This window comes from Durio zibethinus, chromosome 1 (genome assembly GCF_047325235.1).
Source record: "Durio zibethinus cultivar Kanyao isolate XHJ-2024 chromosome 1, ASM4732523v1, whole genome shotgun sequence".
Taxonomy (NCBI): Eukaryota; Viridiplantae; Streptophyta; class Magnoliopsida; order Malvales; family Malvaceae; genus Durio; species Durio zibethinus.
The window spans coordinates 3,347,301-3,358,872 of NC_143162.1; the positions used below are offsets into that span (position 1 = coordinate 3,347,301).

Below are 11,572 nucleotides of genomic sequence, written 5' to 3' on the forward strand. Positions count from 1 at the left end.
TCTTCTTCCTACTTATTAAAACCAGCAATATCAAAACTCTGCAGATTAAATTAAAGATCTAGAAATAGTTAAATGCAAACTTATTTTTTTTTGTCAATCCCCAATTAAAATTCAATAATTAACTAAAAATAATGAGGGTTCTTCATTAATTTATTAAAGAAATTATTTCCTCATATATAATTTACCTCTAAACTTTTGTGACTTGGCAACTTGGCTTGTAGTATATCTGTTCTTTCAAAGTTAATTCTTGTTATTTATAATCTTCTCTTGACTCCTGACTTAAACAATTGCTCGTTAAGATACCCTATAATTTATAATTCACTAAAGAAAGATAATTATCATCCTAATACGTCAGCTGGCAAACCAAAATAAGATAAAAAAAAGATAAAGATAATAACTTCAAACAGAAGGATTCAATTTAGAAGACAAATGAAAATGATGTTTTTCTTAATTTATTCTTTGTTTATGACTCATCTTTTTTTATTTTATTTTGCTTTATTTAATCCAATAATGTATAATTAATTTATTTGACTAATGGAAATAGATGCTAGAATGGGTTCAAAGAGAAAAACAATTGTAAAAATATAAAATAAAATAAAAATAAAAATTTAATTAATTTAATTTTAATATTTATAATTTTGTATATTGTTTGAATTATAGATTTTTAATTAAAAAGTATGCACAATGATGTGATTTTACTTCTGCCATTATTAAAAATATATTTTATTTTATACTAATAATGTTACATCAATGGGAAACTATATACTACTAGTTATTAAAACAATTTATTTGAAAATTAAATTAAAAAATTGACATATGATGACAAAGATCCTATCAAAACATTCAAACTCAGTGTATTATCATTTCAATATTAAAAAAAAAAAATCTAAAAAAAAAATTTTAAAGTTAGAGACAGCATGTCCCTATGGAGTACGTAATTTCATTTTCATCGGCTTTCTGGACCGCCTCTTGATGGCAATCATCTTGACCTTCACCGTAGCAGTTCTCAAAACCCAAAATATAAAAATATAAAATTTTTTTGGTACAAATAGAAATAAAAAATTAATTGAAAGTTAAAGGAAACTTACCAATTTCCTGCACTCCTATATAAACCTCAAACTACAAAATCATCCGCCCCAAGCACCGAAAAAACCCGCTGTTTTCAAAACACATAAACGCTAATATCATGGCCGGTTCCTCCACTTCACCACTGCAACCTGCACTCTGCACTCCCGACATCACCAACGTTGATCAGAACATCGCAGCAGCAATCTCTACCGTCCATCCAGACATCATAGAGACCCATATATTGACCCGACTTGATGGCCCAACTCTCGCATCCGCCTCCTGCGCCTCTACTCACTTTCGTGCACTCGCGTCACAGGAAAACCTGTGGACTAACATTTGTCACTCGACATGGCCTTCCACCAGCTCTCCACGTGTTCAACACGTCATCTCTAACTCCAGCAACGGTTCCCGCTCGTTCTTCTCTGACGCATTCGCATTAACCACGGATCCCGCAAGCTTTGAGAACTCGTCAGAAAATCCTGACCTTCCATCGGAATTAATCTCAGCCGTTGATATTTATTACAAAAAGGAGCTCATTTTCAGCAAAGTCATCGAAACGGAAACGCTAAGCGCTTGGTTCAAATGCTCACCTTTTCGGGTGGATTTATTGGATCCGAAAGAAGCGGTTTCGACCCGGATAGCACACCCTGACACGGCGGACACATGTAGGGATCTGGAGGAGGACATGGAGCTGAGCTGGATCGTGATCGACCCTATAGGAAAACGGGCGATGAATCTCTCGAGTCAAAGACCGGTAAACGTACATCGGCACTGGCTGAGCGGGGAGGTGCAGGTGAAGTTCGCATTGGTAGTGGCCGGCGGGAAGAGTGGGGCTGCGACGGAGTTGGTGCAGTGCGGGGTGGTGGTCACGTGCGGGGAGTCGGTGAGAGGGGAAATGCACGTGAGGGAGGTGAGTTTGCAGGTGGAAGACATGGATGGGATGTTCATGAATGGTAGGGATAGCTTGGTAATTTTGAAGAGGGGATTGGAGGGTAAAAGAGGAAAAGGAAAACTAAGGGAGGAGAGAAGGAAGAATGAAGTTGCGGAGTTTTTGGAGAGGAAAAGAGATAGAAAAGAAAGGAAAATGAGAAGGGAAGGGGCTCTAGAAATGCTTTGCGTTGCGTTTGGCGTTTTGGCGGTTGCTTCCTCCGGATTATTTCTTTTCTTAAGATAAGAATATAAAAATATTTTCCAAAAATTTAATTAATTAAAATTAGCCAATAGAGACAAAAAAAAAAAAAAAAAAAAAAAACAAAAACAAAAACAAAAGATTAGCTAAAGAATGGAGTTTCTTGCCAACGGCAATTGATCTATAATCATGACCGGGTTTCAATTTTTAATTGTCTTGTATTCGAATTACAATATTATATATGTATTCATTAAAATAAAATATTATTTAACATTGTACTCTTAAAAAGTGTCATTTGAATACTTGTTAACAAAATTCTTACTCATAAAATTTATTTGTAAAGGAAATATAAAAGCAGGATTATGTAATAATGTAAATATAAATTTCACATTTTTCTTATATTTATTTAAGACGGTACAATTACCAATCATCAAGCTTCCTGATTCTAAGATTTTTTTTTTTTGTTTAATTTTGAATGATTTTTGTTTTTTGGGTGATGAATGGCATAATTTTTGTTCTATGGTAATATAGGACACCCTCCAAGTTAGAACATGAGTCAGGATTTGAGTCTGACTTAGAAAATATATCTCTTATAATTATTCAATCATAATTCAAAATTATATTATATCTATCAAAGTTAGTTTTATATGAAACTCACGTTTACATATGATTGATCTAATCTCACCTGATCCCACAGGTTCAACCCTCCCAAGTTAGGAGTTGCTTTTTACATACGGTCATTTTCTAATGGCATCATGTGCTAGGCCTATAGAAAGCCATGGCTATTGCTGATGCCTTAGTTCCCGACTGCATTCGAGGTTAAATAGAATACTTCCTAAGCTTCTTATCAGCATAAGATTATCATTATGACAAAATGCAGCTTAACCAATCTCTTAGAAACTAGTATAATTCAGCGGCAGCACCAATCAAAGCGAGATATCCTCCCACTCTACCTATTTCACTATCACCAGTTTGATCATCCATTCAGAAATCTGAACTAATCTTCCAAAAAGAAGAAGATTTCATCAAGTTATATCAATCAAAAGCATATCACCTACAATCATTACGTTGCAATTAATCAATCACAATTCAAAATTGTTTGGGATCGATCAAAGTTCTATATAAAATCCACACTTATAAATGATGCCCAAGACTGTCCACCTGCATCGTATCCAACTATCCATGTAACTATAACAAATACTACAAGGCTAAAACAGCCTATGAACTTTAATAGCCAATGTTCTTCACTGGATTCTTTGGCCTTGAGACTTGTATGCAAACTTCTATCAGCTCTTGCTTCTAGTGACTACCGGTCCTCTGGGCTGCTAGATGGATCTGAAATGACTAAAAGCCACTTTTATCATTGTGCAAATGAATTACTAAGTTTAGATGTTTTGTATGTAACATAAGATTGTACCTAATTGTCACTGCCAGTGTCTTTGAAATGTATGTTTCTTTGTAAAAGCAATCAGTTTTTGTCTATGGGATCAGGAGGTCCCCTCGCTATAGGCATTCCACCACCCACATTATGTTTGGGTTTAGCATAGTCCACAAAAATAACACGTCCACTCAACTCCTGTCAATAATCTCTTTGTTATTTCTGAAACTACCATAAGATCCCAATATAAAAGACAAAGGATACGAATGCTGTACCTTTCCATTCATCTCAGCTATTGCTTTCTCAGCTTCATCTTGAGATGCATAAGTAACAAATCCGAAGCCTTTTGATTTATCCGAAACTCTATCCGTTATAATTTTGGCTGGCACAAGCAACAACGTTAGTATAATGTTGCTCACAACATCACGACTTAAAAAGATTCGATCACCTACCGACCTTCCATAACTTGACCATACTGAGAAAATGCTTCTAATAATCCTTTCTCCGTGGTGTAAAATGATAGACCTGTTTTTTAAAAACGAAAATATTCAAATAATTTTGCATTTGGGTTTCTTGAATTCTAACTTATGAATGAAATGAGCTGGAGCAGGAGGGAATTTTTTTCAAAGAAATAGGTCATATTGATAAAGTATATCAATTTACAGGATAAACTGAGGATTCTCCTAAAGAAAATATTAAGGTCACAGATACTAATAAAAGATTGAAATCAGTATATGAAAAGAATGAATAGTATATATTCAGGGAAAATAAAAGTGGAAGTGAGAGAAAAAGGGTACCTCCAACAAAGAGCTTAGAGGCGATACCTCTGCGGCAAATAAGAAGGGTGGGAGGAATAAGGGAAGAGTGTTTTGGGTTTCCGGTAATAAGTCTCCTGAGTGCCGCCATGCCCACTGCAAAGACAGAAAGAGACGACGGCGAAGCAAGCAAGGAACAAGCTTAGTGACAGCTCCCCTGTTTTTTGCTACACCTACTGACAATACTATGTGATTGGGCGGGCTCAACCTAAATGAAGCTGCTGCCTACATGAGCCTACTCAAAGTCCATTGCAAAAATGCCATTTTAAAGTCCGTTGTTGCAATAAGGTTCTACTTCAGGGTATGGATTTTTTTTTTTTATAAACAAATTCACGGTACGAAGATAAAACAATTTTAGTGCTAAAATTTGAACCTTAAATTTGTTAATATCATCTTTTAAATAAACCGTATAATTAACTGTTATTCCAAGTTTCAAATTCCTTATTTCCTTTTCAATTTCCAAAATGTTCATAAATGATTAATTTATAATTTTATATATTTTGATTTTTGCTGGATTCCACATGCAACAACACATGAACAAAGTCAATGATATAAAGTTAAACAATTTCCAAAATAAACCCCATTAACGCCTCCGATCAAAATGACATATTTATAGTTTCAGATCAATGTATTAGCAAGCCTCACCAATTGCCATGACATGACACTTAAAATTTCTCCCCCACATGGTGTGTCCGGTTCGGTCACTTTCCCCGCGAAAATATTACAAGGACATAATTTAGACAAAAATGGTGCTTTTGCTATATTTCTCAAGTGGCTAAACAGTAACTTTTTTTTTTGGCAGTAAAGTCACATTAACAGAGTTTTCGACAAATGCTAGCAGAATCCTAAACAATCAACGAGCTTACATCTTACATATTAAACATTTGAAAAGGAAAAGAAAAGAAAAGTTCTGTTCCTACTATTGCATTCCACCAAAGAAAGTTACAAAGATGTTCAACCAAACTTCCAATGCTTCCAAGAGACAGAAAGAGCTGACAGCATCAGCTTCGCACATAAGTTGACAGGACAGAAAGGTCATACTATAAACAGAATCAATCTTACAATCATTGATCAATCAAAGAAATCTGGCAAGGGGAAATCTATTACTGCTTTAAGACTAGACACTAAATTAACCCTCAAACTCTGTTTCAATGTCCGTTGCACACCTCAAACTTTTACTTTGCTGAATTAGGCATTCCATCTTCTCTAACTGATTAGATCAACTAAATATCATAGCAGATTGGAGTCCAAGAAAACACATGCCATAAGGTTGCCAGAAATTCCCAAACCGAAACTGATGTTGTAATTATTCACCTCATCCTCCACTCACAAAGCTGCCGCAGCCCACCACCCACATAATATGCACATCTCAGACGGTTCAGAAAGAAACACTCACCAGAATATCAACAACAAGGGATATCTCTCCCCTGAAAGCGAGATCGAGGTTGTAGAGAGAAAATGGTGTATGTGGAGAAAGCAAGGATAACGGTTGACATGGATGGAACAAAGGTGGCCTTGTTTGGTGGAGCAAATAAAGGTGATTTTTATTTTCTCTCTCTTCTCTCAGCCCCAAGAATTCAGTTTTGTTGTTGCATGCTGAAGTTTGTTTATTTTTATATAGGCTACAGCCTTTTTGACACTTCATCAAACTTGAGTCACATTTTAATTTTATGCATCAACTCCAGCTATACAAGCTTGAATGCCAACAGAGTATGTTTTCACAACTTGTCCTCCATTAACGATTAGCGTAGATCAAATCAAGTGTCAAAGTTGAGATACCTGACTGTAGGAACTAAAAGTATAACAGGCACATGGGACATTGAAATGAGGCTTTGAGGATCAACTTTAGAGTGCTTAGGAACAATGCACCTTTTGCAATGCTTGGTAGAACATATCAATGAATTGATCGTCCTGGGATAAGAACAAAGGAAAAGAGTCAGTCAATAACTAGAGCTTTCACGATGAGGATGCTTCAAATTTATTAGTGGCCTCCCAAACATACCACACCTAGTTCAGACATCAAAATCCTAAGAATTCTCATCAATACTATTCCACATGTGCAAGGATATTCACATCTGGACAATACCACTTATTGAATGTCTCATATTTCAGGGGTATTTGCATTTTCTACTTATAGTGTGAAGAATAATAATTTATATATATATATATATATATATATATTGGCTAAATGCTATTTAGTCATCATGCTCAAGCCATATAAGCTGCTATTAATTAACATTACAAGTAAAAAACATGAACCAAGAGAGAGCAAATAATATAAATACCTGAACAAGCATTAGTAGTGCATCGCGAACCTTATCCCTGCTAATAAGAGGTCCATCGTGCAAAGAAGGTGGTGCACCAGGAGCGAGAGATGCAGGTGGACTAGGTGGTGGAAAGGGTTGAAGCATTGGAGTGCCATAAGGACGTTGCAGATTGAGGGCTGGATGAAAAGCAGAAGCAGTTGGAGTTGACGAAGAGAGAGGTGGCATCATCAATGAGGATGATGATGAGGAAGGGGGTGTGAAAAATGAAGACGGCTTAACAAGATTGGTTACTCGGTTGCTGCTACTTACTGAATCAAGCGAAGGTGAAGCAGAAGGAGGAAGGGATGACACCGGTGGAGCAGGTGCAGGAGTGGAGACTGCAGGTGGTGCATGAGAAGACAGAGGGTTGGTTGAGATAGAATGGTAAGGCTGTACGGATTTTGTGCCATTTGGAGCATTAGTTCCAAGATTCATTGCAGCCTGAAATTAGTGAACCAAATAAGTTTGAGATCAGAGACATTTGATAAATATTAGGTCTTGAAAAGCCAAAAGGTGAGTTACAGCTGTGGACATACACTAAAGAAGTTGACAAATGATGAATCTTCAGGAGTATTGGTAGCACGAGAGGCAGTTGGTGGTGGTTCCAAGGGGCCTTCTATTACAGACATGCTAGGAACAGCTTCTAGTTCCTCAAATTCACTGCCTTATTATAACACATAAGGTTAGAAAACTACGACACCATAGGAAGACAAAGAAATTAAGGATGTGACTACTGGCATACACCACCAGGAGCAAGATAATATACTACAAGTATTGTTGCCTTCCAAGGATTAACAACAAAATCATTAAATTCTGTGATAATCATTTATATCATACCAAGTAGATGCTTTTTTTTGGCTGATCGTAACATTACAAATTACCCATGTGACTTAGCATGTCTTGCAGGTATTATCTATTAAATTACATTATGGGAGCGACTTATATAACCTATATGGCAGTTTAGGCTCATTGTCATAAGTCATAACAATAAGCTTTTCACATAAAGCTCATCTCACTCACCTACTTCCAACATATACTACCAATTCCAATTCTTAACTCCATGTCCCACATGTTCTCTATTCTCCAGTTCCTACTTCATATTCCCTCCACTCCCTACCTTCAATTTTCTTATCCTGTCACAACATTTGGTACCCTAGACTCCACTCTAGACCAACTCTCTACTACCTTTACCTCAATCCTTCACTTGTTCACAATGCTACCTCACCTCATACCCAAAGGATACTCTACACACGCAACACGGACAATTGGCAAGAAATTGTTTTGTTCAAAATGGCATATGGTACCAAAAGCACTAAGCATGAAAGGTAAGACTTAAATAGATATCCAGAAAGCTGCAGGGGCAAATTTAACAGTTAAATATGTAACAAAAGCAGTAAATTCTTTATAGATGGTTCCTGAAAGTCATTACCTTTTGCTTGAAGATACTGTTGGCTTTGTAGGAACTTTTGAATATGCATTAAGTATTCTGCGAAGAAGACAACAAATACAATTTTAGAATTCAAACCACCCAAAGAAACAGCCATAGAACTTCTCTTATTGAAATCATATCTCACAAAACGCACTGATATAATTTTATCTGAGTGCTTTCATGGTATTTTCTTAAATCACGAAAGTTTAAAGATTGCTGTGATGGAAGGGAATTGTTTTAGATATTGTGACCAATTTAAAAATTATATGCAACATATCATAATGCATATCATTAACAAGTCTCCCACTTGATAGTTTTGAAGTAAAAAACACATGCATTATAAGTTCGACATATTAGAGCGCACTGACCCCACTTATCTAGAATCTTGTCACCAAATTTGTAAATACTGAAAAATTCAATCAACCAAAAGAGTGTTGCCAAATCAAAACCACTTATCAAAGGAATGCCTTCAACTACTAAACCCTTCTTTTTGGGAAAAAATAATCATAAGTAATGTATAACACAAAGGATATACGAAATAAAAAAAACTAAACCTCCACGTTTTAATTCACTTGGGATAACCATGCTCAACATCAATTATTAAAAGTCAGCTAACTTGACATAAAAACAAGAAAGATGCTATACCTACTAAAGAGGTTTGCGACATCCTCACATTCACGTGGACTATAGAACCAAATGCCATTAACTTCTTGTGCAGCATTTCTATACAACAAATACGGAACTTGAACTTCGTACTCAAAATCTCCCAGTAGATTCTCCACTAAATTATCTGTTTGTTAAAAGCAGCTATAATATCAAATCAGGCTAAAGCAAAAGCCCAAGCTCTTTCATTAAGAACAAGAACTCCACCTGTGTTACGCCGATTCATTACAATGAACTGGAACCGAGGTTGCGTATTCCTTAAAAACCAAGGACACAATCAGAAATCATTACAATAAGCTCAATCAACTTTCCCAAGTTAATTACTTGCTTATAACAAAGTCAATGCTAAAAAAAGCTCAAAAACATTAACATATTTTACCTCTTAACAACAAAGAGAGATCCTTCAACATCTTTTCGACTCTAAATAAAAAAAAAAAAAACAAAAATTGCTAAAAACACAAAAGAGAAAGGATCTAACACTGGAAAGTGAAAAACTTGAAAATTTCAAACATCCAAATTTTAAACCAAATCAAAAATAAAAATTTAAGATTCCAAAGTCTTAAAAAGAGAAGCGTGAGAAAGCGAACCCATTGATTAGTATCGATGTTGAATTCGTAGAAGGTGACGTGAGCAGCAGTGATCAAAATCTCTTCTATGAAAGGATCAATTCGTTGGAGAACAGTGAGATTAAGCATCTTCGTGCTCTGCTGATCGAGATTCGGCATCAATTTTCCAGTCTGAGACATTTTCCGATTTGATTAATTCGAAACACTGTACCCTAAATTCGATTCTCTTGATGATTTTCCCGGGAAATTTTTTCTTTTTTTTAGCAAAAAGGGGTTTTTTCTTTGTTTCAACGTAAACGATGTTGAGAGCTGAACACTCGTCTATCAATTCTCTAGATATTCGGCAGTTGGAAGTATACTTTAATGAGTACTAAATTACCAAAATAGCCTTCTATTCTCTACAATGTTACACAAAAAAGGTTAAAGAATTATCCAAAAAAAGAAAAAAAAGGTTAAAGAAATTTTTTAATTCAATCAGAAAAATTCACACTGAAAAGAAACTACTGCTATTTTTATTAGTTTTTTTTTTCTTACTCGCTTATATTAAATTTATACAAATAAATTTATTATTTTATTAAAAATTAATATTCTTAATTATGTTAAAAAAATATTTAATAACTTTTTAATTTCATTGTTAAAATTTAAAAACCATGATATCTTCCATGAGATAATTGTCATCTAAAAATTAATTGCAGAAATTAATTATCATGAGTTGAAAATAATATTTGTAAAATTGTATGAATGTTTCCTATCTAATTAGACAAATTCATATGCTTTAATTGATCATTATCATTTAATTATGTCCTTTTTGCTTAATAATTAATTAATTAGTTGATGATGATTATATTCACCAAACTGAAGGTTCCTTACAGTATAGGTTTCTAATTAATTAAATGCATTATATCCAAATATAAAAATAATATTAAGTAAATAAAGTTTTATAAACAACAAATTAAAAGAGAAGAAGGGGTGGATTTGTTGAACATATGAAACACGTTAAACATTTTTTCATTAATTGTAATTTCCTCATCAAAGTTCAACAGAATTACAACGTAATCTTAAATATTTGTTCTATCAGACAGCGAAACAAAGATAATTTTTCAACAATTATAAACAAACTTAAAAAAAAAAAAAGAAATTAAGAAGCATAATTGTCAAGCTCTGATCTTCAGCAATCTTTTTTTCAGGGCTTTTTGAGAGCAAAACCAGAAAGTAGAATCAACAACATGAGGACCACAACAGTCACGAAAGATGCCACCACAGCTCCGCTCACTTTCTGGCAAAAATCTCCAAATTGTTGGCAGATGGCTAGCCAGTTTGTGTTAGGATTCCCGTTGTGAGCCAAGTAGACTATGGCTGCTGCCGCCGCACCGGCAGCCGTGGTCAGAGTCAATGCCACCTGCCATATATATAATTATATATACACAAAACTTAACGTTAATAAATATTGTCTCGATTGATGTGAATTTTCTGACATGCATGCCATGTAAAAAATGTTCGTAATGTAATTAAGTTTAATTGTTGCAGTGGAATTACAATGTCCAAAATGAAAAGGAGGAGTCTTGGTGCAACTGCATGAGGACGGACGATGGTAACTATGGAGAAAGGGAGGGAAAGGACGAGGTAGCCTCCAGTTAGTGCCATTGCGATCACAAAAAACCTTCAAAACAAATATGCATACATTTCTCAGTACTTTCTTAAACAATAGTTCTCTTAATTTCCAGGTTATAATAATCTAGACAGAAGGAAAATTGTTACGTTGAATAATATAATCACATACGTAAATGTGGGGAGATCATCATAACTAGCTTGGAACTGGAAGAATTGAGTGAAGAAAGGAAGAGTTTGATCACTCGTTCCCATGGTAGCAGCAGCAGCTAGAGCTGCAATTATGGCTCCTAGTCTCAGAAGGAAGTCGAAAATGCCCATTCCTTTCTTCAATCCACTCTTTTGCTCCCTGGGAGTAGCAATCAGAGGTGCTTTGCCTTTTGCAACAGCGCCTGACTCTGGAACATCAATGGTTGAGTGATCACCGCTCTTCATTGTTCTCCTCTCTTTTTAATCAAGAGTAGAGAGATTTGCTCGCTGAACTACGAAAGAATAGAAGAGAATTTGACGCTTTGTAATGACAGAAAATGGCTTAATGGATGAAGTTTTTATAGAGGCCTTTCAAAAGATTGAGAATAGTTGGCTAGGAAAGCATGTATTGTAAATTATC

The 11,572-nt window shown here is 35.1% G+C and overlaps 4 protein-coding genes across 5 annotated transcripts; 1 reads left to right on the forward strand and 3 right to left on the reverse strand.

The window, feature by feature from the left end:
* The first annotated feature begins 1,048 nt into the window (after nt 1-1,048).
* LOC111310584 (putative F-box protein At2g36090) lies at nt 1,049-2,362 on the forward strand. Its single transcript, XM_022910062.2, has one exon. The coding sequence runs from the start codon at nt 1,187-1,189 to the stop codon at nt 2,240-2,242; it is 1,056 nt and encodes a 351-aa protein (XP_022765797.2). The 5' UTR covers nt 1,049-1,186; the 3' UTR covers nt 2,243-2,362.
* Nucleotides 2,363-3,200: 838 nt separating this feature from the next.
* LOC111310966 (RNA binding (RRM/RBD/RNP motifs) family protein) lies at nt 3,201-4,627 on the reverse strand. Of its 2 annotated transcripts, none has more exons than XM_022910345.2 (5): nt 4,373-4,627; nt 4,032-4,100; nt 3,851-3,957; nt 3,615-3,773; nt 3,201-3,532 (listed from the first exon to the last, which is right to left on the reverse strand). In XM_022910345.2, the coding sequence occupies exons 1-4, from the start codon at nt 4,479-4,481 to the stop codon at nt 3,666-3,668; spliced, it is 393 nt and encodes a 130-aa protein (XP_022766080.1). In that variant the 5' UTR covers nt 4,482-4,627; the 3' UTR covers nt 3,201-3,532; nt 3,615-3,665. The 2 variants fall into 2 exon arrangements, with proteins under 2 accessions (XP_022766080.1, XP_022766081.1); XM_022910346.2 differs by having other exon boundaries at nt 3,201-3,541; nt 4,373-4,618.
* Nucleotides 4,628-5,125: 498 nt separating this feature from the next.
* On the reverse strand, nt 5,126-9,688 carry LOC111311686 (mRNA-decapping enzyme-like protein). Its single transcript, XM_022911284.2, has 8 exons — nt 9,376-9,688; nt 9,168-9,208; nt 8,996-9,045; nt 8,771-8,915; nt 8,126-8,182; nt 7,233-7,356; nt 6,676-7,137; nt 5,126-6,301 (listed from the first exon to the last, which is right to left on the reverse strand). The coding sequence occupies exons 1-8, from the start codon at nt 9,532-9,534 to the stop codon at nt 6,245-6,247; spliced, it is 1,095 nt and encodes a 364-aa protein (XP_022767019.1). The 5' UTR covers nt 9,535-9,688; the 3' UTR covers nt 5,126-6,244.
* Nucleotides 9,689-10,332: 644 nt separating this feature from the next.
* Nucleotides 10,333-11,499, reverse strand: LOC111310967 (casparian strip membrane protein 1-like). Its single transcript, XM_022910347.2, has 3 exons — nt 11,135-11,499; nt 10,891-11,014; nt 10,333-10,753 (listed from the first exon to the last, which is right to left on the reverse strand). The coding sequence occupies exons 1-3, from the start codon at nt 11,395-11,397 to the stop codon at nt 10,538-10,540; spliced, it is 603 nt and encodes a 200-aa protein (XP_022766082.1). The 5' UTR covers nt 11,398-11,499; the 3' UTR covers nt 10,333-10,537.
* Between the last annotated feature and the right edge of the window lie 73 nt (nt 11,500-11,572).